Below are 24,787 nucleotides of genomic sequence, written 5' to 3'. Positions count from 1 at the left end.
AGAGAGGGATGGAGGCCGGTGGAGAGAGAGAAAGAGCCAGCCCGTGCCTTTTGCCTTTGATTGACTCTTAGCCGCCGCCGGTGGACGCGGCGCCGCGGCGCCATGGCGGCGCCCAGGATGGCGTGGAAGGCGCGAACTGCGCGAACTCGCCACGACCGTTGAATGGCGGCAAAGCAGCAAGGCAGCGACGCCTCACAAAGGAGAATGGGGGAAGGGGGCGAGGGCGGGGGTAGCATCCCGTGGGAACAGCAGCCGAGTGATTCAGAAGAGCGAGTTGTCGCTCCGTCTCTCTCACACCCCGACGGTCGGCGCCATGGGTGCGACAGAGACAGGGCGACGAAGCGACTCTTCCGAATGGCTCGACTGCAGAGATGCTAATGACCCCACCTGCAGGCGAGGGCCGGCGGGGCCTTCCCCTCCCCTTCGCCGGGCCGGGTATTTTCCCGCCTTGCGGATCTCAATTTTTGGGAATGATGGTCTCCAGCGGGAGCGTCGTGCTGATGGCAGCCCTGGTCTGAGTGGGCGTGGACGGCGGGGGAGGGGAGGGGCCTCTCGGCCGCCCCGTCAACGCCTCGGCCGCGGCGTCCGCGCCCCGGCGGCCGTACTGCCGTACCTGGACGGGCAGGACGCGGCGCCGGCCGGCCGGGCCGGGCCGGGTATCGAGGGTCTGCCTTGCAGAGGCTGAGACCGCGAGGGCCCAGCCAGTGGCCCAGCCAGCACCGCGCGCCGCGCCTCGCTCAGACTGTTCGGGCTGTTCCAGGCGTCCGCGACGTCGCTCCGGCCGACTCCAGCACCGCCTGGCCGCTGGCTCGCGTCCGTAGTCCGCGTCGCCCTAGTCGTGCCGCGCCGCACCGCGCAGCTCCGCGCAGCACCGCGTCGCCAGGATTCGCACTCCTCGTAGCTTCGCAACCCTCAGCCTCTCTTGGAACCCTACCATGATTTTCGGTCAGTACACTGTGCGCAGGTTGAACCTCCGCCCCAATCTATTATTATTCTCTACTGCGTTCGTACTCGTTTCAGAAGGCTTTCGTTCATTCATTTTTGAATTTCAACCAAGGTAGTCTGTGAAAAATCGAAACAAGTCCGCAGTACGTCCATCAAACTGTCGTCATTTCATTTCGTTTAACTGCCGACAATTGTTCCCGGGCCAGCACCGGCACTGTACGCGTGCTTAGCGCTTCGCCTCGCTTCCGGCTGCACGGCCAGCACGGCCAGGGTGGTAAGGTCGGGGGTGACCAAGCAGAGCAGCAGAGCACGGGCTGCGTCCGGGGCGCCTCCGCGTGCGTCGCCCGGACGCGACCCGCGGCCCGCGGTGCCACCAGTCCGCCATTTCCTTTTCGCACTTGTTTATTTCTGGAAGGAGAGGCGGAGGCACGCCGTCGGTGGCGGCCCCGCGCTGCTCCGCGGTCCGCCGCACCGGCCACGCTCACTCCGGAACAGCATCGCCCTGTCTCTCTCGCACTCGCGGCGCGCCCCGTGGGGTGCGAGAGGGGCGGAACGACGAGGCGCCGCTTGGACTCGGTGTACCTGGAGGCGGCGTGCCGGCGATGCGGCGATGCGGCCATGCCACTGGCGGGCAGTGACTGGCCCGTCGGCTCGTCGGCCCGTCTCGGCCGGCCGCTGGCGCCGCTGCCCAGTTTGATGACACCGGCCAGGCCGGCCAGCTGCGACACGCGTAACGCGCAACGCGCAAAGCGCACCGACCCGTGGACATTCGGCCATCCCGCAGTTTGGCGAGGAAAAGGAGGCGCGGGACAAAAACAAAGACACACAGACCAAAACCGCGTACTCGTTTCGGTGGGGCTCGGTGCAGTGAATGAAAGGAGACGAACCATGGCCGGAGTGGGGAGGCTGGAGGGGGGTGTAGTGTAGTCAGGTCAGGGCAGGTCAGGTTAGGTTAGGTCAGGCCTGCGGACGAAAAAGAGCGCCGAAATGGTGACTGATTGGGCGGTTGGAAGCGCCTAATCCAGGCTGTCGGCACGACCTCGACTCCAGCGAGCTGCTCCCGGCTCCAGCGAACGCCTTTAGCAAGTTGCCTCCAGCCCCAGGGCCTCCAGGGCCGAGCGGGTAATTAGACACGCCAGCCACTCCGTCTCCAAATTGCACCGCACTATCAACGAGAGTGAGTGAGAAAGTGGACCGGGCCGAGTCGCCGTGTCCGCGTCAGTCCGCGTCCCCCAAGGGTCCGGCTAGGTTCATTTTTCGCGGCACACAATCACAATACCGCGCCACCGGCCGCCACGCGGTCCGGGGCCGTCGTCGGACCGCGCGCCGTCAGACCGTCACAGTCGGTGTCGTTTCGTTATCGCCCGCCATCCTGATGAGGAAAGGGAGAGTGAGTGCGAGGAACAACAAAGAAACGCAAAACTATCATCAGCCGACGAATTATGTCAATGACTTTCCTTCCTTTCAAGTTGCAGTGAAAGAATCGCGCGCGAAAACAAAAACAAAAACAAATGTCCAGGATGCGCACAGCTCGTCTCGTTCTTGCTGCGCCGTTGGCGCGTTGGCTCACGGGGCTCGTCACTCAGGGCCTACTTAACGGTGCTGCAACGCCTTGATTAAACAATAATGAAATGCTCTTTGCGTTGATTTACACCTCGAGGGCCTTGCAGCGTAGCGGCGTTGCGGCGCAGCGGCAGCGGCCCATGTTCAAGGTCTGGGAAAACGATGGGCCGATCAGTCTGGCGCCGCCTGGCGCCGCCTGGCCTGCCTGAAGCCCGAAGGCCTTAATGGGGCGGAAGCGACAACTAGCAAAGCAAGCGAAGCAGGCGAAGCGCTGCAGTGTGTTAGCGGGATGAACAATAGTGGCTGAAGCGAGGGGCCGTTTTTGGAGACACTGCACGAACATTTGCATTGTCAAGACTCCTATTAATTTTCAAAAAATCAACACAAAAATAACAGTGTAACAACAGACGGAGCGACGAAAACGACTCTCGGAATCAGTCTGCTGGTTGGGGCTGAAACTCTGAAACGGCTGCCGGGATGGCCGGCAAATGGCCTGCAAATGGCCGCCAGAGGGAGGGAAGTTCCCACATGCATTAGAACTGAACCCTGCTGCAGCCGCAGCAGTCGCAGTTGCCTTGACACCGGCCAGCCTAGACAAAGCATTCGGAAACCAGAAAGCCTGCAAAAATGTATTATGCAGCTGGGAAAATTGTCCACTGGACCAGGAAAGAAAATTCATTTAAAAATAAGAACGAAACGAAACGTTTTTTTGAAACGCACCATCATGAAAGATAGCGTCGCGGTGTTGGATTTTTTTTTTTGCGTCTTGTGTCCGCTCACGCGGCGCCACGCCACCCAGGTCGGGTCAGGCGGGGCCAGGGCACATCCCGTGACTCATCCGAAGCATGCCACGACGGCACGGCACGGCACGGCACGGCACGGCACGGCACGGCACGGCACGGCACGGCACGGCACGGCACGGCACGGCACGGCACGGCACGGCGCCCCCTTTCGGCCGTCCGGCGTGCTAGTAGTCCAAATGTACCGTATTCTACTTTCATCTTTGGAAGTCCCACCTCCGTGTGTGCGCGGAAAAGGGTGGGGGAGGGGCGTTGCTCGCGTTGGCGACCCGCAGTCGAGAGGGCCATACAGACCCCACATGCATACAAGCGCTCGCACACACAGACACACACATACACGAACACGTACGCGTGTGTGCGCGTATTGGCACACATGTAGGTACATGTGTCCCGCCGGTATGCCCCTTGAATACCGCGCATCATCAGGGGGAGGGGGGGGGGAAGGGAGGGGGCCCGACATTGCACTCCCAGTTTAAAAATTCCCCCGGGAAAATTTGGGTTGGTTTTATTTCCATTGTGGAAAGTAGAATCCAGGGGATCTAAAATCCAGCTGGTTTTTGGAACGTTTTCCCATCGGGAAATTTTATGAATTCCATTGTGGGTTTCCGTTTTCCAGTAGGTTTTAACATCTGGGAAATGGAAATCCCCAAAAATACTGTACTCGTTTATTTGTAAAAAAGGGGTTTTATTTTAACATGCTAATCGCAGGCTTTAGAATGGAGCGTGCCCCCTGTGGCCCCCCAATTCTAAAAATATGGATGTTTCACGTATTCATACTGATTCAAGCAGGAATTAGTTGATTTTTAGAGCAAGTTATCAAGTAGAAAAGCTAAAGCCAGCTCGGCAAGGTGCAGACACCAAAGAGGTGCAAGTGCCACTGCCTCAAAATTGATTGATGTGCCAGATGGTATGGATTTGTCACATGCCTCTGGAATTAGATTTCCTCGACTAAGGAAATTGGGACCCTTGGGTCACAAGCGAGAGATAATTTAGTTTAAAAAAACCCACCCTGTAATACTGAACAACATCATCCATAAGGTTTCATAACTCTCATGGATCCCTTTAGAATCCACCTATTCGGAAGTATGAGGCACTTTTTTTGAGCTAGGAGAGCCTTTTATCTACTTCAGGACAAAAAAGCGACACTAGCGCCCCCTAGGGACAAAGCTTACAAAATCCAGTCTGGAAAATAAAACCTCCTGGATTTCTAGTAAATCCATTGTGGAAATCTCGCTATGGAAATCAGACTTTCCACAGTGGAATACAATTTCCTTCTGGGTTACTCAAACCCCTTTTGGAAAAAAATTTCCATCTGGAACCCTTATTTTCCCGACAGCAGCCTGGTATGGAAATGACCCCTTTTCCGCTGGAAAATAAAAATCCCATATGGATATGAGCAAACCAGATGGAAACAAGGAAATCCAGAGGAAATTCCAGGTGGAATTTTAAGCTGGGACTTCAATTCCGCCGCCTTTGTCCTCCCAACGCACACACTCGCACACACACACACACACACACACACACACACACCACACACACGCACGCACGCACCGGCGTGCGTGCGTGTTCACACATACACGTGCACGTCAATCAGCGACCGTTATACTCCTCGGTTCGTCCGCGTGCTCCGCGGGTTGTGGACCGGTCCGTCTTGAACGCGTTCGAAACGGCCGCGGGGCGTCCTGGCGTCCCGGACCATAAAGGCAGATAGAGATCGAACGCGAGCCCCCTCCCCCTCCAGCCCCTCCAGCCCCTCCAGGCGGGGCCGCGTGTGAGGCGCGTCCGCAGAAAAACGCCCCAAACGCGGCGAGGCTGCGTGACGTCGTGACGTCGCCTCGGAGTCTCGGATAGTCTCGGAGGCGGCCGTCGGCGGCCAGGTGATTCCGATCGCATTCCGCAGCGTTCGGTTGGCTGACCTGTCAACTGTCGCGCCGCGCCGCGACGTGCCTTGACAGTGGCGGCGTGATGGGACTGAGGGACGGCAGAAGGCAGCGCGGCGTCGGCATCGTCCTGTGGGAACCGCCGGGATCCCCGCGCCCGGCGCGCAATGTCCTCAAATTGTGACGCATTCCTGCCGACGGGCCGGACGACGGTCGGGCGTAACACACAGGCTTGCTGCGCGTGGTTTCAGGCGTGCCCGTCTTCGTCCTGCTGGCCTTGAGCGCCTCCTCGCCGTCCTCGGCGCACCGCTACCCCCCTGGCGCCTACCCGCCGCTGCACCCGCACTACCCGCCGGGCCCACCGGGGGTGCCGCTGCGCACGGCGGGGGCCCCGGGCATGGGCATGTTCCCCATGCGGGACCAGTCCCACGAGCACCCGTCGGTGCTGCCGCCGCCCCCAGAGCCTGGAATCGGGTACCAGCCGCCGCCACCGCCCCCGCAAGGCAGCGCGGAGGGCGCGCCCCCGCCCCACCGGCCGTCCCTGCCGCACCGGCCGCCGCACTGGCCCGCCGTGCTGGGGTACCAGCGGCCCATGGACGACATGGTGGACATCACCAACGAGCTTGGCGTGGCCGTGCTGCAGGTAGGGCGTCGCCCCGCCGTCCCCGCCGCCCTCATGCGCCACCCCGCCGCCAACACGCCCCCTTTTGCAGGACTACGCGTACTCCAGGGGCAACTTCGCCTTCTCGCCGTACGGCGTGGCCAGCGTGCTGGTGGTGCTGTTCGAGGGCGCGCGCGGCGACACCGCCCGCCAGGTGCACACCACGCTCAAGCTGCCGTGGGACCGCGACGTCATGAGGGTCGGCTTCCGGGACGTCCACCGCAACCTCCGGGTGAGTGAGTCCGCCAAACGGCCAAACCAAAATGGGCCAACGACTCCGTTTTTTGGCCAGTCTCGCCGCGCCACGCGCCACAAAGTGACTGACGTGTGGCGTGATTATCGCGGTGTAGTCGTCGTCGGCGTGGACTCCCACACTGGCATATGACGAACTGGGGCCGCCAAATTGTGATGCTCCAAGTTGTTCCACGCAGTGTCGGTTTCAACTGCTTCAGACGTGTCTTGTCACTGTGCGTCTCGAAGTCTCGAATATGCAGTGCTTTTCCGTACAGCTCGCTCAAGGTGGAGTCCTAGAGCCTAGGACTCTAGCTCAAGGGACGGGGCGCCTCGAAGGTAGGCAGCCCGTCGCACAGCGCTCAAGTGGCGTTGCCTACAGTGGAGGCGCTTGGTGCGCGCGTCCGGAGATTGCGTTCAACGTTTGCAAGTTTGTAGTAAATTATTTCCATTTTTGTGTCCAATGTGTGGCTGCACAGAGCTACTTCAGCCACGAGGGCTACCTGAGCGGCGTCACCCTGAGCCAGTCCCGCACGGCGCTGCTGCCCGAGTTCCGACGCGTGCTGCGCTTCTACGGCTACGACGTGGACGCCAACGCCGAGGAGGCCGGCACCGCCGGCAACACCGGCAACGTCACCCTGGCCTCGCCGCAGGTACCACTGCGAGTCGCTGTCCTTGTGCGTGCACTGGGAAACATTCGCCATGACAGTGTGTTTCGCCCCGCAGATTTCGAGCAAGCCGGGCGTCAACGTCAACGGCTCGGTGTCCGCCTCCACCACTGACAGCGCGACGACGGCGGCGCCATCCTCCACCTCAGTCACCTCAGTCAGCTCGCCGGCAACCACGACGTCAACAACCGCGTCACCGACGACCACCTCCACCTCCACGTCTGCGGCCACCACCACGGCCACGCCAGCGACGACGGCGGCGGCTCCGACGTGGGTGGAAATTCCCTTAGTGACGCACGCCAGCGAACAGGTAGGCCTCCAGGACACTGCCGGTGACGTTCTTGTGTTTGCAGTACTTCTAGCCCACCTGCTCCTCAGTCCGAAGGGTCCGCGGCAGAGGACAGCCCCAGTACCGCGGCACCGACCGTCGGCGCGGCGTCACCAGCCAGCGAGGCCACGACGCTGCCGACGCCGAGCGACGCCCCCAACACGGAGGCGTCGGCGGCGACGTCGGGCGAAGAAGCGCCCTCGGCCGGCGCGTCGTCGTCCACCCCTGCGACCGCGGAGAACGAGGTGGAGGAAGAGGTGGAGCGCGTCGACGTGGCCACGGACACGCCGCTCAGCCTGCTCAACCCCAGCCTGCTGCAGCAGAGGTTCCCCGGCATCCTGATGGGCAACCGCCTGCAGGAGCAGCTCAACTCCCTGTTCCCGGAGGGACTGCCAGAGACCTTCCCGGAGAGCAGGGGCACCGACACCGACGTGGACCTGTCGCCGCAGACGACCAGCAACACGCCCACCACGACCAGCAGCTCGCAGGTGAGGGGAATCCCGCGGCAAAAATCACTCGCGCAGGTCAAGGAGGACGTGCTCAAGTACTTCCCGTGCCCAACAGCCCGAGTCGTCCGGGGTGCCGTCGGCGCCGTCCTCGGACGAGTCGGACGAGGCATCCGACCCGGAGCCCGCCGCCACCCCCAGCGAGTCCACCGTGCCGCCCACGACGGACGAATGGTCCGCCGAGTCGTCGACGCCATCCTGGACGACGGACCAGCCCGACGTGACGACGGTAGCGGAAGCCATGACGGAGACCACCGCCACCCAAGACTCGGCGGGGTGAGATTTGAACTTCATGCGCTTAATCAAAACATTGTCCTTGAATGCGCTTTTAAATTTGGTTTCTAATGGCAATGTGTATCAGGGAGACTGCGTCCCCCACTGAGGAGCAGCCCGCCGACGTGGCGGACCCCGAGCCGGAGCCGCTCGGGGACACGACCACGACGACGCCGACAACAGAGACCCCCGCCCCCACTTCAACCCCTGGCCCCAGCACCACCAGCACGAAGCCCTCGGCGTCCTCGCCCTCGGCCCACACGGTGCAGCGCAGGGCTCGCCTGCCGGGGCCCGCGCTGTCCTTCTGGACGGGCCTGGAGGCCGCGTCCGCCCACAACGACTCCAAGACCAGCCCCGGCAGCCACGGCAGGCGCAGAAGGGAAATCAACGGTACGACGTCGTCTACAGACAAGTGTCTGCTGGAGGCATCCAAAATGTAATCCGCTGTCCCCGTCTTCTGCAGGTGGCTTCCCCGACCTGAGCCTGCAGCTGCAGAACGGCATGTTCGACAGCCACGTGGCCACTGGCGACGAGCTTTTCAGGCAGCTGCCCCGCCGCCCGTTCCTGGTGGACGGCGCCTTCGAGGAGCCCGTGCCCGTCATGGAGTACACGGCGTCCTTCCCGTTCGCCTACATCCCCCGCCTGCACGCCCTGGCCCTGGAGTTCCCTCTCGACGTAAGAGCAAGGAGAGAAGAACCGTGCCTCATCGCGGACCCGCTTGCGGGACTCAGTCTCTCTCTCTATTTTGACAGGACGAGAGGTACCGGCTGCTCCTGCTGCTGCCCGTGGAGAGACAGGGCCTGCGGCAGCTGCTCCACGGCCTCAACAGAGTGCCGCTCCGAGAGGTGCAGCGCGCCCTTCGGCCCACCCGGGTGCAGGCGGTCGTCCCCGCCTTCATGGTGGAAGGCTTCGTCATCCTCACCCCCACTCTGCAGCAGGTGAGAAAGGCCCTAGTTCCGCACTTTCATCCAAGCATCTTATGCTGGAGGTACTAGCGACCGTGAGTCGCATCGTATCGTATGAAAAAGAAACCAGAGGATGACGCGTGACAACTCTGTTTCAGTTGGGAATTTGGGATTTGTTCGACCCGAGGAGAGCAGACCTCTCTGGCATGACCGATGATCCAGACTTGTACGTGAGGAACATCGAACAAGCAGTGACGGTGGTGGTCAAGAACTACGTAGAAATACTTGACATTCAGACAAGTGAGTATTCATCGCATAACCTGCCAGTTGGAGCACGCTCTGTTCTTTACGAATTTCGACTTTTCCAGGGACAACAGCTGCCCGTTCGCGCCTCGACCAATTCATTGCCACACACCCATTCCTCTACTTTGTTATGGATGCTGAGACCCAAGTATCACTCATGGCTGGAAAAGTGGTAGACCCTCTCAACTCCAGAATATACTGAAATGTGAAGACTGATCCTTATTTATTACTTTTAATCTTATTGCCCATGGCATTGCTGGTTAGTTACCGATGCTCCAGGAAAACAGCAAGATAACATTTTCCCGAGCATCGGAAATTGCATCAATGTTGTAAGAAAATTTAAAATTAGGAAATCTAATTGAAAAAGGAATGTTAAATAAAAATTCGATGAGTTTTTTTATGACATTTATTCCCCTAAAATGTATCAAAAACACACCAAGAGAAATGCCAAAACTTAATATTTATTTGCCCTTCTTGGCCTTGATCTTTCTCATGTAGAACTCTAGCTCCTTGCCTTCAAGAATGTAACCATCGGCTCTGCCGCACTGGCCAGGTCGACTCGAGAGGCACGCTGCAACAAAGAAACAAAAACATAAGCACACCTCAAAAGTGGCAACCAACAAACAATTTTCCCAAACTTAACAGAATCACAAGACTCAGAAAATGCAATCATCAAAATTCAGTTGACGCGCATGAACTTTTTCATCATTGAAAACATACTGCAGCAAAGAAGACCTCAAAATTACTATTGAACAATCCTACAAATCCTCCCAACCCAGACAGTATCACAAGACTCAGAAAATGCAATCATCACAATTCAGTTGACGCGCATGAATTTTTCATCATTGAAAACATACTGCAAATAGCTAAATCAGAAATAGGCACTCATAGTAACTATGACAGGAGTTTCATTGAACCACGCAGAGAAGTTAAAACAACCCATCTACAAAATAGGCCTCTCTCAGATTTGTAATCACTGTGCCACCCCTAGAAAGAAGCAAAGCTACCCTCAAAATAATCATACTTGTGCTAAGCAAAAAATTGAGCAACATTCTTACCAAGAACTCGGGAGGTGGCGAACTGTTCTTCTACTGCTTGCTCTACCTTGGCTGTCCTTTGTCTGCCCTTGTACTTCTGCTCAACCTTCTTTGACTTCTTTCCATTGAATAGAGCCTCATCAGCTTCAGTCTGAAACAAAAAGAACAAGCTTATTAGATCATGAGAAATGAAGACTTGAAATTAACGTATCCCAAACAAGAAACAAGCAGAAGTCGGAAATCACATAATCATGGAACCAATCGACACAGATGCTTTCAACATTGAGTCAGCACTGCAAATAAATGGCTGTTTGGCACTCAGAGTAACTATGACATGAGCTTCATTGAACCACGCAGATTAGTTAAAACAACTTCTCTACAAAATTGGCCTCACTCTTTGTTGTCATCACTGTGCCGCTTACAAATAGGCAAGTTCCATAAATCTCCAGGACAGTTCCCTCAAGGTAACTTTAGATTACATTACTAATTCCAAATAAAACTTGTACCAATATCAGTAAATTAAGGATAGTTATCTTCAGGTTTTCTGATGACACGCATAATTGTTCATCATGTAGTGGGTACAGTTTTTAAGTAACTGAAAGAAGAGAACTCACCAGCTTAGCGCCCTTCTTGCGGCCAAGGGGAAGAGCATAGTGGGCTTCATACCACTGCCTGAAGGGAGTGGCATCAATCACAACAATGGCGTTCTTGACAAGGGTCTTTGTCCTCACCAACTCGTTGTTGGAGGCATTATAAACAACATCGATGATACGGGTCTTGCGGGTGCAGCCTGCAAATAAAGTTAACATAAGAAAAGGCAAAATCGGGTAATGACAAAATCAAACAAGCGATAGTCATCAGATCTAAAGATTTCATCAAAGTAAATCGGAGTAGGTAAGGATAAGATCATCATCTGCTACCAAAATATGCCATGTTCAGTTATTGAAGCTTACATTCAGATCCCCAAGAGAAGTTTCCTTGGTCCAGACGCAGAGCACGGTATTTCTTGTTGCCTCCACGAGTGCGGACTGAGTGGATACGGCGAGCACCAAGCTGAAACATTTAAAGAGGTAAATTTGTTAATTTACATTGAATGACATTCTGATGCGTTTTCAAAATGCTATCACTAACCAAATAGAACTAAAAAGACCAATGTCAGTAGGTATAAGTAAGTATCTTCATGAACTCTGATGACACGCATGAATAATGTACATCACGTCATTGGTGCTTTCCAGCCCACAGGCCAAGCAAGAGTAATTTAAGGACACAGAAAAAAGAATGTCAGGAATAGTAAGAAATCTACAATATAGTGACTTGACTGTGGAAGGACCATTATAAAAATGTTTAAGTGCCTAGCATCAGGACGTTAGAGGTGAAATAAGCTATCACAGCTGTCAAGAAATTTGAGTAGTCATCATACTCCAGGCACTAAAGAAAACAAGGTACTGACACCTCAGGTCTCACAGCACTCATGGCAAATTTATCAAGATTGTAGGGCTGACAGCCCTCTATCCACAAAACAGTCTAACGGATGAGGGGATTTACCTCAGAACAAAGAACAAGGTAGATCAACTCTCACAGCCGTCAAGACATTGCAAGTCATCATAAAATTCCCCACATAAGAAGCCACAATCAAAACTACCAAACCATGATAAAAATGGAAAAGTGCCTAGCATCAGGACGTTAGAGGTGAAATAAACTATCACAGTTGTCAAGAAATTTGAGTAGTCATCATACTCCAGGCACTGAGGAAAGCAAGGAACTAACAACCCAGATCCCACAATACTAAGGTACACAGGTATCCCACAAAATACAAATAGATTTCAGGGCTGAAACTAAAGTTTTCAGCCATTGAACGATCTTGAAAATGAGCGTGTTGGGCGTCAGGACGTTAGAGGTGAAATAAACTCTCACAACTATCAAGAAATTGCAGAAGAATGTGTCATCATTAGCCAACACTCGCTCGGCTGCTGCAGCTGAGGGACTCGGGCATTACCTTGGTGTTGGCGGCGGGGCGGCCGAGCTCGTACTTCCTCTTCTTACGGATGGGTTTCCTCTTACCTCCGGTGGCACGCCTCTTGTGCCAGCTGTCCCGGGAAATACCTGCGAAGGAAACAAACACATTAGTAGACAGTCAGGTGATATGGTGAACACCGCACCGAAGCAGCATCGGTCCCAAGACGACGACAAGAAGGACCGTAACCTCACTTTCGCAAACATCAAACAACGGGAGACCAAAACTAGTGGCGGTGGTGGGCCGTAAAGGAAGGCGAACAAACAAGAATAGTGGTGATGCTGACCACAGAAACTCTGGACATGACAAATATTACTAAATGTCGCGGCTAACACTTCAAAACAACACGACATGAACGCACCGGCGGCCTGGACCTAGAGTCATAACAGACTTCGACGCAGGCTCCTTTCAACGCTCAACTTCCAAAAGAAAATTGCCACAAACTTGAATAATGAGTTGAAGAACCGGCATGAGACGAAGGAGGTGAACTTAGTTTCGTAAATACGGGACTTCACGACTGTGCGAACCACATGCGCGGTAACATAACCAAGTGCCACGACGCAAACAATTTCCATAATTTCACTTCACACAAGGACCCAAACTGACGTCAAATGGTTTAAAATAAAAATTTGAAGATAAATTCGTCGATATGGAACATTTGATGCAAACTTTACCCTCATCAAACTTGGATGATGAAGGATAAATAAAATCGGCGTTCCTTACCCATTTTGGCCTGCTGTGGAAAGAACGGAAGGTGGAACTGGATGTCAGGAAAGCCAACCACGCAAAGTTCAGTTTTGTGATGTGTTTCCGGGACTGCCAACTGTTGCGCTACTCCAAGTTTCAAGCAGATTTACCTTTGAAATACATAAAAACAAAAAGGAAAAGTAAATAAAATAGAAGCCCGTAAGCTTGTTTACATTAATAGTGCTCCATGCCAAAAAATAAGACGTAAAATGAAAATATTCACACCGAAGGGTACAACTGTTTCCTGTTTAATGGCGGGCTGTGGATCGAGGGTGAGGGGAAGGGGGTAGAAAAGAAGAGGGGAAGGGAGGGAGGGAGGAGGATTTTGAAATTTACAAACAAAGCCTTTCTACTGTCTAACAAATAGGCTCTGCGATTTAGGGACCCACCTAATCAAAAGTTAGTTTTTATAGTTGAACTCAAGCTGTTTCCACCTTTTTGATTCATGAGATCTGATTCCTGATCTGATTTCTGTGGTGTATATTGATTTTAATTTTTTCTATAACCTCTCGGCTTTGTGTCTGTTTTGAAAACTTTGGTGGGTGTAACTAATGTAAACTTATGAGAGGAAAGTATGCATGATTACATTTTTAAGAACTATAATTTAAACGGGATTCCCTCTTTTATAGACATCTCCAGTTTTGTGTTGACGAGCAAGTGTCTCTCAACAAAATGTCAAACACTGTACCACCAGCCTCTCATTCTGACAGAGAACTAGATCTAGCCCATTCGGCGCGAGGTGTGTGGTTGGTAAAGGTAATGTGCCTTTCAGTTTTGAAACATTTGTATTTTTTTATTAATTTATTGATATAGTTTAACTCAACCTGACAATTACTAACGTACTGAGCAACATTGCCGATTTGCTCGTATATTACTTTACTAATAAATGGCATTTATTTAATCTAGGTTCCAAAATATATTAGTCAAAAATGGGAAAAGGCTGCAGGAAATGTCGAAGTAGGAAAACTTAAAATTTCAAAGTACGTGTTCTTTGGGTGTTGTGCGGAATAAGATTGTCTTGAATTCTAAATAACTACAACTTTTTTCATTTCTTCAGGCGAGCTGGACAGAAGGCAGATGTAACACTTGCTCTAGCTGATTTCCTATTACCCCAGGATACTGGACCAGTACCAATACCTAAAGATCATAAATTAGATTTGCAAATTGTACAGACACAGACACTAGGGGTCTTTTCACACTCTGTTCGTAAGTTGCTTTCATACTATTCCAACTTCAGCCAAGTTAAAATGAATACATGTAATCTCTAATTTTATGCTTTGAAACAGCCGTCAACACAGATGCAGTGGTGCCAGAAACAGAAAAGTTATGTTTAGAGGGAAAGATACAGCAAAAACTTGAGTGCAGGCCCTTCAGTAAGATGTCAATTATGTATTTGCACTGTTTCAACTGTCTAAACAGTGTAACTGTTTCAACTGTCTAAATATATCATCTGTTTGCAGTGGCAGATCAAGGATACATGCGCTTGAAGGCAGAAACATTCCGCAAGGCAGCCCAGCCAGTCAGGAAAGTTCAGCAACTTGACCGTGTGGTTCAGAACTACAAACCTGTAGCAAACCACAAACACAATGTGAGTTCCCACTTTTGGTGCAATTTTGTCCACTGATGGAATGTTGTCTCTCTCCTTACCATGAAATTTGTTTTCAGATTGAATATGAAGAAAAGAAAAAGGCAGAAGGCAAGAAATCTCGGGATGACAAGGATGCTGTTATGGAAATGATGTTTGCTGCATTTGAGAAACACCAGTATTATAACATAAAAGACCTTGTTCGGATTACAAAGCAGCCTGTTGTGAGTAATGATTGTGCTTCTCTCACATGCAAGTTCCTTCAAGATCTCCCAACTAATTATATTTTCTTTTCCAGACATATCTCAAAGAGATACTAAAGGAGGTGTGTGATTATAATATCAAGAATCCCCATAAAAATATGTGGGAACTTAAGCCTGAATATCGACATTATAAGGACCAGCCAGCCGACAAAGGAAGCAAATCAGATTCTGAGTAGATAATAACATGCTGTTCCTTGTCTCACTGATGTTCTCAAATTTCATTTTTAGTTAAAGCCATGTTAAATTATTTTAAATAAATGACCTTTTAGTTTTAAAAACTGTACCTCATTGATCAACCACCAAACCCACAGATAGGAGAAATAAAATAAACAGATAATTTGCTGGACATTTATTGCTGCTAGGATATTGAAAAAAATGTCAAAAAACAAAGTCAAATATTGGAATTAACACATTGAAATATGGTAATATACTGATGGAATGGCAAAGAAGCGCTTAGTCACATGAAATGAAAAAAAGCTTCTAATCACAATATTAAAAATTGAATGAGAACAGTTTCTACTGGCCACCGCGGAGACGAAGAACCAGGTGAAGGGTGGACTCTGTAGGACAGACACAAACAAAGTTAAAAATTTACACGCTCAGTCACTGGTAATTAGAAAAGAGCTAGATTCAAATTTCTACCTTTCTGAATGTTGTAATCAGACAAGGTGCGTCCATCCTCCAACTGCTTGCCGGCAAAGATCAAACGCTGCTGGTCTGGGGGGATACCCTCCTTGTCCTGAATCTTAGCCTTGACGTTTTCAATGGAGTCTGAAGGCTCCACTTCCAGAGTGATGGTCTTTCCAGTCAAGGTCTTGACGAAAATTTGCATACCACCACGAAGACGGAGGACCAGGTGAAGGGTGGATTCTAACAAACACACATACTCAGTTAGACTTGCAACCAATACAGAACCAGCAGTTTAATAACTCAAGAATGTACAAACCTTTTTGAATATTGTAGTCAGACAAAGTGCGGCCATCTTCCAGCTGCTTGCCGGCAAAGATCAAACGCTGCTGGTCTGGGGGGATACCCTCCTTGTCTTGAATCTTGGCCTTGACATTTTCAATGGAGTCTGAAGGCTCCACTTCGAGAGTGATAGTCTTTCCGGTAAGAGTCTTGACAAAGATCTGCATTCCACCACGGAGACGAAGGACCAAATGGAGGGTCGATTCTGAACAAGACAAACCATCACAAGTAAGGATCACATTTGGTCTGTATTACCAGATGACTCACAAGATAAGATCAGAACATACCTTTCTGAATATTGTAATCGGACAAGGTACGTCCATCTTCTAACTGCTTGCCGGCGAAGATCAAACGCTGCTGATCTGGGGGGATACCCTCCTTATCCTGAATCTTGGCCTTCACATTTTCGATGGAGTCTGAAGGCTCTACTTCCAGAGTGATGGTCTTTCCAGTGAGTGTCTTAACGAAAATTTGCATACCACCACGAAGACGAAGAACAAGGTGGAGGGTTGATTCTGCATCACAACAATCACGCATATTAAAACTTTGAAGAATGAAAGCAGAAACACTGAATAACTGATCTCTACGAACCTTTCTGAATATTGTAATCGGACAAGGTACGTCCATCTTCCAACTGCTTGCCGGCAAAGATCAAACGCTGCTGGTCTGGGGGGATACCCTCCTTATCCTGAATCTTAGCCTTGACGTTTTCAATGGAGTCTGAAGGCTCCACTTCCAGAGTGATGGTCTTTCCCGTCAAGGTCTTGACGAAAATTTGCATACCACCACGAAGACGGAGGACCAAGTGGAGGGTTGATTCTAATATGAAGAAACAATGTGTTTTACGATTACACTTCAGTAAGGGCACAAGATAGGAATGGAAGAATCTGTATGTCAAAAAGCAAACCTTTCTGAATGTTGTAATCAGACAAAGTGCGGCCATCTTCCAACTGCTTGCCGGCAAAGATCAAACGCTGCTGGTCTGGGGGGATACCCTCCTTGTCCTGAATCTTAGCCTTGACGTTTTCAATGGAGTCTGAAGGCTCCACTTCCAGAGTAATGGTCTTTCCAGTCAAGGTCTTGACGAAAATTTGCATACCACCACGAAGACGAAGGACCAGGTGGAGGGTTGATTCTAACAAACAAAATCATTTAGTTAGACTTGCCACCAAAACAGAATAAGAAGTTCTACAACTTAAAAGAATGCACAAACCTTTCTGAATGTTGTAGTCAGACAAAGTGCGGCCATCTTCCAGCTGCTTGCCGGCAAAGATCAAACGCTGCTGATCTGGGGGAATACCCTCCTTGTCTTGAATCTTGGCCTTAACATTCTCAATGGAGTCTGAGGGCTCCACCTCAAGTGTGATGGTCTTTCCTGTCAGGGTCTTCACGAAAATTTGCATTCCACCACGGAGACGCAACACAAGATGCAGAGTTGATTCTGTGGACACAAGGATTCAAGTGTTAGCAGATGACAAGCAATGAGTCCCAAAAACTAAATATCCTACAGTCTCAATTCTTGAGAATATACAAACCTTTCTGAATATTGTAGTCTGAAAGAGTCCTGCCATCTTCCAGCTGCTTGCCAGCGAAAATCAGACGCTGCTGATCTGGGGGAATACCCTCCTTGTCTTGAATCTTGGCCTTAACATTCTCAATAGAGTCCGAGGGCTCCACCTCCAAAGTGATGGTCTTACCCGTAAGGGTTTTCACGAAGATCTGCATGTTTGCTGAAATAAAAATGAATACAAGTCAGCAAAATATTCAGCAAATCTATTTACTAAAAAGATAGAGACAAGGTTAAGTGGGACGCGTGCATGAGGACACAAAGAAAAGTGAGGGCCGCTCATCAGATACACAAAAAAGCAACGCTAGTCCGAAAACAGAAGCAGCAATCTCTCTCAAAATAGACGTTTCCTCGAGTCACAGTTTGAATGGGATGATGAAACTAATCCAACGAGTCGTCGATCGATGCAAGTCACCCATTCCAAACAGGCCGTTAGGCCATCTCCACTCACGTCAAAAAATACCGATTGTCCGAAACAAGGTAACGAGAAAGACACAGGAGATTTCAATCGCGAGAATTCGAACGTCCCGACCCACTTGTAACTTAGTTTTGATCCGTCCCAAACGTCCAATGGCGAACAAAGGAAACGAGCTTGCAGCAACAATGGTTTCCACGCAATGTGGCGCAATAGGCCTTGCTGGCCGAATTTCACAATTCTGGACGATTCAGCGGGCACCTCGTACGCCCAAACAAACAGGGCTTCACCCGCGACAATAGAAACAGGAACGTAACCGAGTAAGAATACCAGAAAAGGGCTAGGCAAGGCTGTCAGCTGACCTGATAGAACCAGGATGGACGATCTGTAGAGATTTTTGCTTCCTACGCCTCGCAACGGTGCCACACAACTGACTCCCCCAAATGTTGCAAATGACAGCTGGGTCACAACATCCGTAGCCTCCAACCCAAAGGCCTCCTCCTATCCTTTGCAGATTTCGATCAAAATTGACTTCACTTAAGATCTAAACCGGAAATTAAATTTATTTTTCACTACAATACATACTTTGACTGAATATTTTAACCCATTTTTATTGTGTTATGAATGTTTCCAATGTTTTGAAAACGACAGGAACATGGGTTGGAGAGTCACTGCTATGGCGCCAAATTTGAAAATCCCAGTCGCGCACGGAGATGACCTATTTTCAACTTTGCGCTCCTCTATTTTGATTCGTTGAACGAAGACATCAGAATTTCCAACTATAATTGGGATTAAATTAATAATTATGACAGTCAATGGCCCGAGTTTTGAAAGGCTTCTGAACTGTTTTGTTTCTTGCGGTTTTTCAGGCCACTAGCGTAGTACTGTGCGTTCTGCTGATCTTCTCATACTCGAAGGGGCTAGCCTCGCTAAAGCGATAGAGCGGGATTATTTGAAAGCCGTTGCCCAAGTCATGAGAGAAAAAGCACTGAGAAAATGGATTGGAGTGGATTGATTAAATTCAAGAGGACGGACGACGCCTATCGTATTTTTCCTTACATTGCCGGGGATCGGCGCTGGCAGTTTCGCCTTTACCTTGTCTCGGCGCGTTCGGACAACAGCGCCTGGCAGCAGGCAACCCACACCACACCAGTGCAGCATGGGTGGCCTACGTGGAGCGGCGCTCGCCTCGCGACAAGGCGGAGAGAGGGAGGGCGACCCATGAAGCGCGGGTGCAGTGTGGGTTGCCTGCTGGCGCTCAGCAGGGGGAAACGCATTGGCCCTGCGCTTCTACGAGCAGGTGGGTCAGGCCGAAATTTGAAGTCTGTACACTGCAGTTTCCTGGTCGATCGTCGAAAGATGAGTGACAGGTTTTTGCTGTTGTTGTTATTGTGGCTGTTTATTGTCACTGTGAACGGCATTTATCCGAACGTCTTGACGCAGCCCAGTGGTTGGTCTATAAAAATTTCAGAGCGACTTCCGAACGCCTGCATTAAGACCGAACCCATTATGTGCTTTACTCGGTCGAGATTCGATCCGTCCCAGTCCGAGGTGTCGCAGGCCCCCCTCCCCCCTCTCTTTGTCTCTCTCTGACGTCGCAGGCCGCGGGGACTTGAACGCACTACCGCCACGACAGCACGCTCGCGGACTTCCAACTTCCACAAAGCGAGTTGCCGCCAATTCTACGATCAGCCTAGCGGCATGCCCCGCGCAGCCCCGCGCAGCCCCGCGCAGGGGCAGAGAGGGCAGAGACGTCTGTCCCCCTTCTCTCGGGTCTGGGCTGGGGCCGACCGCAGAAACCGAAGACGAAGGCACGGAGAGGGACGGAGACAAAGCTGGAAGCGCTGCCGCGGAGAGAAAGAGAGGATAGAAGAAGGCGAAGGGGACGGCGGGGAACAGCCCTGCCTTCTTGGTCGCCGTGCCCGCCGTGCCCGTCCCGTTGTTCGCATGGCTGGCTCTGCCGGGGCTCCGCGAGCGCCACGCCGCGGCCGCGCTCATGGCGGAGGAGAGGGGCGCGCCTTGCCGCCGAGCAGAGCCGGGCTGGTGCGGACCGCGCTGGTGGCTGGTGAGCGAGCAGGGGGGATTTAGTCCAGCAGCCGACGTGCTCAGGTGCGGATCGGTTCGTACTGCGCGCCCCGCCACGCCCCGCCACGCCACGCGACGTGCGCCCTGCGTGCGCCGGACGCGCGGACACCTTTGTTGTTTCGAACGGCGGAGCGACGCGTCAGTGTTTCCCCGAGACCAAACATCGCGTCGCGTCCTCGACTCGTCCACGTGTTGCTCCTCTCCTCAGTGCGGTGCGCGAAAATGGATCCGCGGCCGGTGCGCCCACACCGGGCGGAGCTGTGAATCGGGGAGTGCGACAGAGAGGGGTGGCTGAAACAGCGAGCAGTGCAGTGAAGTGTGACGATGGTGCAGTGTCAGTGTGTGTGAAAGTGAATGTGATTGAGGATACACCCCGTCCACTCCGTCACCCCATGATGCCGGGCCTCCGCGGGCCCCTCCGCGGCCCCCTCCTGGCGGCGCTTGTCGCCCTGGTGCTGGTCCCAGCTGTCCCAGACGCGGCCGCTCAAGGTGAGTCCGGCTAAAAGGCCGAGTCAGAGACTCCAGACGGTCTCTACTCCACTCCAGATCGGCGAGCGAGTCAGCCAGCCAGCGTGTGCGAGGTGGCGGTTGGGCGGTGTGGCATTGTGGCGGTCTGCAGGCCCACACGTCCAAGAGGCCGATCGTTAGCCATCGGCCTCTTGGTTCGGAACGACCGTTCCGCCGCTGTCTTTGTCGCACGCCTTCGGGACGCCCCATGACTGCGAGAGAGACAGCCCTCCACTCGGAACGAGGCGGCGAGAGCCTCCTCTGGGGTCAGGCCGGTCAGGCCGGTCAGCCCCGCCACCAACAGGCGCAACAGGCGCAACCGGCGGCCCGCGAGTCTCAAACCCGAAATGCCGCCAACCACCACACTTTCGAGAGTATAGAAAGCCGCGCGGATGGACAAGAGAGTGGCCACACTAGATGAACCCAAAGGCGCTGCCAGCGACCGGCAAAAGAGGCGAGTATTTGCCTACCAGCTGCTTACGCGACGGAGCCTTACAGTCTCCCGCCCGCAGACGTTTCCGTCGCGGAGGCGGAGGCCGGAACCGAACCCACTATCTCTGGCTGGCGAAGTGACAGCGCAACCGACTGAGCTGCGTTTCGTGTGAATGAACCTGGCCCCCGCTGCCGCCGCCGCCTCGGCGTCTCACTCAACTCTTTTTCTGATCGAAATGGGCGTGCGTCCGCGACGCCAGCCCGGCCCCGCCTCGGCCCCGCGAGGCAGCGAGGAGCGGCTGTCCTGGAAGTAGGCTGAGTGGCTGCAGAGACACTGCCAGCGACCGCGGGAGCTCAAACGAGGATCAGGCCGGCTAGGATGCCAACCCGGCGACGTCCAGCGAACCCAGCAACGCGCTGCGACGTTGGCTCACTCCACAAAATGACATTCGTGCGACTCGGCGGCGGCGGCGCGCGCGGTCCTAACGCAGCTTATGAGAAATTCGCGCAACGCCGTGTGATCCACCGCCCAAGGTTGTGCGGAGCGATTCCGAACAGTGTCTCTCCGTCTTCTTCGCACCTCCACGGGCCCCCTAAGTGCGAGAGTGCTGTCGCACGGTGCTCGACGGATTCGGCGCCACTGAGTCAGTGACTCAGCCCTGATCCGCGAAGCGGCCCGCCGAGCCCATGCCCTGCTGGCTGAACAGCCCCTCCGTCTCCCTCGCACACTGACGGGACTGACGGGACGCCACGCGAGTGCGAGAGAGACGGACCCCGTCAGCCACTCCCCCGTTCGTAGTAAAAAGCAACATTGTGGCGGTTGAATGAGTGCTGTCGCATTCTTCCGCGTGCAGCGCGTTACCGCCTTACCGCGTTTTCGCCTCGTAGAAAGGGGCGCGGCGGGCCGGGCCATTGTTTTGCTCGGAATACTGGATGGATGTATGGACGGACGGACGGGCGGTAATCCGCTTCCAGGCTTCCAGTACACTGAGAGTCCTTTTCGTCGCTCTGCCTCTCTCGCACCTGCCCCGGACGCCCCGTGAGTGCGAGAGAGACTCGTAGCCTGCGGGCTTCCTGGACGTGTCAGGGCGTCACTCTGGAAGGAGGCAGGCAGGTGTCTCGCCAAAAAGGCGCAGGTGATTGACTGACGATAACGGAGCCACCGCACTGCTAGCGGGCAACAAGCCTTGTTGTCACTTTCGACGGGCCCGCGGCTCGCCCATGCTTTGCCTCGCCCACTGGCCACCACTGGGCCGGCCGGTCAGTTGACAGCCTGGCATTGGGCCTACCGGCCCGTAAAAAAAACGAAATGAAATAAAGAGTGGAACCAGCCAGCCCTGATGACCCCCATTCAGCGTGCGTCGCCGAGGGTTTAGCTCCACGGCGCGGTGGACGCTGGAGGCAGTCAGTCCGTCTTGAATAATGCCCTAGCCTCGGTGTGATGCAGGCCGTACGTAGACTAATTGGGGGAGGGGGTGTCTACAGGGGCCAGCTTTATTTTCCACACTGTGAACACCGGGCACAAATTCGGCTGTTTTTTTTTCGTTCATTTTTTAAAAGTGTACTGTGGGCAGTGAACTCGCGAAGGAAAAGACGGGCCGCCAGAGGCGCACCGACCGGGCTGTCTGCGTGCGGAGCGGTGCGGTGCGGTGCGGTCTCACCTTGGCGATGTGACGCCGCTATTTATTTTGAGCTTGACCGACAGACGCCAGCTGGAGTGTAGCTGGAGCGAGGCTGGAGCGGGGCCCAGCACACTTGCCTGCGTTTTCATCGCCCTGTATCTCCCTCGCACTCCCAGGGCGTCCCGCACGGGTGCGAGAGAGACAGAGCGACGAAAACGACTCTCGGAATCAGTCCGCTGGCGGCGTTTTCGGCCTATCTTCGAAATGGTCAGAGAAACGCCCGTCTAGCTCTCCGAGTCTCTCCGAGTCTCTTTGGCGGTGCCACGGGGGCAGTGTCGGCGCATCGGTCCACGCTTGGCAGTGTTCCGCCATGTCGCCCTGCCCTGCCACCAGTGTGTCCGTGTGGGGACCTTATTGCACAGCCGAAAGTGTAGCGCCGGGCCGCGGCGCCGCGACGCGCGGGAGGAAGGGAGGGGAGGGGAGGGGGAGCCGCGGCCTTGTGCGCGCGCCGCCGTATAAGTTGTGAGAAGCCGCCGTCCCGCATCGCGCTGCCCGGCCGCGACACTGTCGGGAGTACGGAGGCAATGCGCTCCCAAACCTGCGGGCAAAAAAAAACAAAAAAAACTTTGGGGCAGGGCGGCAGACTCGATGACGTCGGCGAGGTGCTCGAAGGTGGCCGAAGGCGCCGCAGTCCGCGGTGATGAGGCATTGGCAGTGCCTCGCGGGAGAAGTCGACCTGCAAAGCGCCCCCTCCCCCTCCCCTCCCCAATTCCTCGGCGGCCGACCCGGCCCGCTGGCCTGCTGCCGGTCGGTCCGGTCGACGGAATGATGTTCGGCGAAAGTGAGGGATTGAGATTACATTCTGGGGGCGGGGCGGCGGGGGCGCCTCCGGGCCGCGTGGCCGCGTAGTGGGGCAGTCGCCGACGCCAGTCACTGACTCCAGTCGCTGACTCCGGGACTCCGGGCGGGCCGCTCGCCGGGCCGCGGCACGCCACCGCACCGACTTTTACCTCTGGGTTCGTGGATGCTCCTGGATGCTGCGGTGCCCCGGCTTGCGGCTGCCTGGCTGCCTGCCTGCCTGCCTGGCTGCCTGCCTGGCCGCCGCTCGGTGTATTCAAAAGACGCGCGTTTCGTTTCCCAGCTTTAATTCGCTTCTCTGTGCCTTGCTCTCCTTCCTCTTCCTCCTCCTCGCCTTCCTGCTTTCCCACCGATTCGCGCGATTCGCGCTTGGCGCCTCTCCCGGCCGTTTGTGCACGCGTTGTGCAAGGTGTGCAAGGCTTCGAGGCAGGCGGCGGTCGCTGTGCGGGTGGAAGGGCACGCACTAGGGGCGAGTGGCTCCCCAACTTTTGGACGAGGCGCTATTTGTCTTCCCCGTCCGGCTTTGAGGCGTTTGCTTGATTGATAGAGGCCGGCCTCCGTGTCATTTATTCATGGCGTCGATTATATTAATGCGGGTGTGGGGTGTGGGTCGGCGCGCACACCGCACACTGTAAGCCCCAAGCCCCAAAGAAAGGGTCGCCGCCGCTAGCCGCCGCGGGGTGCGTGGTCAAGCCAGCCCCCTGCCCTGTCCCGCTCCTCCCGGCCACCCTGCCACCCCGGCCACGCCGCCGGCCGGCGGGGGAGGCGCACCGCCCCACCCTCGGGCCGCCCCTCGCCCCTCACCCCGCTCGGCACCGACTCGAAGGGTCCGCTCGGGCGCCGTTCGGCTCGGCTCGGCTGCTCGGCTCGTACGGGGTGGCGTCGCGGCGCTGTGCTGCGCGGCGCTGCGCGGCGCTACGCGAGGTGGCGCTGGGCGTCGGGGGTGGCGGCCTGCCTGGTAGGCGATAGCCCGGGTCGATATCACAGCGCGGCAACCCCCCGCGCATGCGCGCCGCAGCGTCCGAGGACGCCCGAGGACCATGACGGCCGAACTGAACGCTTCATCTCCAGGCTGCGTGCTTTCTCGTCTGCATCCCGTGTTTTTCCCGGAGGACTGTGATTGTGTGTGCTGTGAAAGGTGTGCGATGACGTGCTGCAGCAGGGACACGTGAAGGACGGACGGTGCGCCTGCGCTGCGCGCTGCAGCGCCGGGGCTTTCTTGGTCTCCACCGCGCGTCGCGCCGAGGCCGAGGCCAGGCGGCCAGCCAGGCAGCCAGCCCCGCGAACGCCGTGCAACGCCGTGCCCGTGTTCCGAGCAAGCCAAGCGCCAAGCGCGGTGCGCGGGCCCAGGATCCTGCTACAGTGCCGTGCCAGAGTGCCGCGTTCAAAGTGCCGTTCAAAGTGCCGTGTTGACTGTGTGACTGTGCGACCCATGGCGACCACCATGGACAGCAAGGACAGACGGCCGCCCCGACGGGGGTAGGAGTCTCGGCACCCCCTTTGTTTGGGGGTCCGCGGTCCCCCCGTGGGGCCCTGCGTGGCCCTAGAGAGGGGCCAGGCCCAGGGCCAGGCCCTCCAGGCCCTAGAGGGCCATGGCCACGGTGGCGGGCGTGCAGGGCGTGC

General features: G+C 54.6%; 5 protein-coding genes across 10 annotated transcripts in view; 3 read left to right on the top strand and 2 right to left on the bottom strand.

Moving 5' to 3' along the window:
- The first annotated feature begins 755 nt into the window (after positions 1-755).
- On the top strand, positions 756-9,445 carry LOC117639864. The gene is made up of 13 exons (XM_034375808.1): positions 756-945; positions 5,440-5,831; positions 5,902-6,081; positions 6,560-6,733; positions 6,807-7,058; positions 7,127-7,564; positions 7,641-7,858; positions 7,944-8,082; positions 8,116-8,245; positions 8,319-8,530; positions 8,608-8,793; positions 8,919-9,060; positions 9,129-9,445. Exons 1-13 carry the CDS (start codon positions 936-938, stop codon positions 9,263-9,265), a joined length of 2,610 nt encoding a protein of 869 aa, XP_034231699.1. The 5' UTR covers positions 756-935; the 3' UTR covers positions 9,266-9,445.
- A 58-nt stretch (positions 9,446-9,503) lies between these two features.
- LOC117639996 (40S ribosomal protein S8) lies at positions 9,504-12,972 on the bottom strand. Its single transcript, XM_034376136.1, has 6 exons — positions 12,838-12,972; positions 12,097-12,203; positions 11,054-11,153; positions 10,715-10,890; positions 10,122-10,251; positions 9,504-9,634 (listed from the first exon to the last, which is right to left on the bottom strand). Exons 1-6 carry the CDS (start codon positions 12,839-12,841, stop codon positions 9,525-9,527), a joined length of 627 nt encoding a protein of 208 aa, XP_034232027.1. The 5' UTR covers positions 12,842-12,972; the 3' UTR covers positions 9,504-9,524.
- A 182-nt stretch (positions 12,973-13,154) lies between these two features.
- LOC117639994 (general transcription factor IIF subunit 2-like) lies at positions 13,155-14,987 on the top strand. Of its 2 annotated transcripts, none has more exons than XM_034376135.1 (8): positions 13,155-13,260; positions 13,491-13,617; positions 13,768-13,841; positions 13,919-14,067; positions 14,148-14,234; positions 14,322-14,449; positions 14,527-14,670; positions 14,745-14,987. In XM_034376135.1, exons 2-8 carry the CDS (start codon positions 13,534-13,536, stop codon positions 14,883-14,885), a joined length of 807 nt encoding a protein of 268 aa, XP_034232026.1. In that variant the 5' UTR covers positions 13,155-13,260; positions 13,491-13,533; the 3' UTR covers positions 14,886-14,987. The 2 variants fall into 2 exon arrangements, with proteins under 2 accessions (XP_034232026.1, XP_034232025.1); XM_034376134.1 differs by having other exon boundaries at positions 13,159-13,399.
- Positions 14,988-15,043: 56 nt separating this feature from the next.
- On the bottom strand, positions 15,044-18,180 carry LOC117639993 (polyubiquitin-C). 5 transcript variants are annotated; one of them, XM_034376129.1, is made up of 9 exons: positions 18,023-18,180; positions 17,214-17,408; positions 16,892-17,119; positions 16,586-16,813; positions 16,270-16,497; positions 15,966-16,193; positions 15,656-15,883; positions 15,352-15,579; positions 15,044-15,269 (listed from the first exon to the last, which is right to left on the bottom strand). In XM_034376129.1, the coding sequence occupies exons 2-9, from the start codon at positions 17,401-17,403 to the stop codon at positions 15,226-15,228; spliced, it is 1,602 nt and encodes a 533-aa protein (XP_034232020.1). In that variant the 5' UTR covers positions 17,404-17,408; positions 18,023-18,180; the 3' UTR covers positions 15,044-15,225. The 5 variants fall into 5 exon arrangements, with proteins under 5 accessions (XP_034232020.1, XP_034232021.1, XP_034232024.1 ...); XM_034376130.1 differs by lacking the exon at positions 18,023-18,180 and adding an exon at positions 17,782-17,911; XM_034376133.1 differs by lacking the exon at positions 15,966-16,193.
- Positions 18,181-19,799: 1,619 nt separating this feature from the next.
- Positions 19,800-24,787, top strand: part of LOC117640008 (sushi, von Willebrand factor type A, EGF and pentraxin domain-containing protein 1) — a 76,123-nt gene continuing 71,135 nt past the window's right edge. The window contains exon 1 of the mRNA XM_034376164.1: positions 19,800-20,234. Coding sequence (XP_034232055.1) covers positions 20,138-20,234 — 97 coding nt within the window. The 5' untranslated portion in view covers positions 19,800-20,137. The remainder of the gene's footprint in view (positions 20,235-24,787) is intronic.

The sequence above is a fragment of the Thrips palmi genome, unplaced genomic scaffold, assembly GCF_012932325.1.
Source record: "Thrips palmi isolate BJ-2018 unplaced genomic scaffold, TpBJ-2018v1 HiC_scaffold_12, whole genome shotgun sequence".
In the NCBI taxonomy this organism is placed as follows: Eukaryota; Metazoa; Arthropoda; class Insecta; order Thysanoptera; family Thripidae; genus Thrips; species Thrips palmi.
The sequence above is the reverse complement of the archived record's forward strand: the minus strand, read 5'-3'. Positions and strand labels throughout refer to the sequence as shown.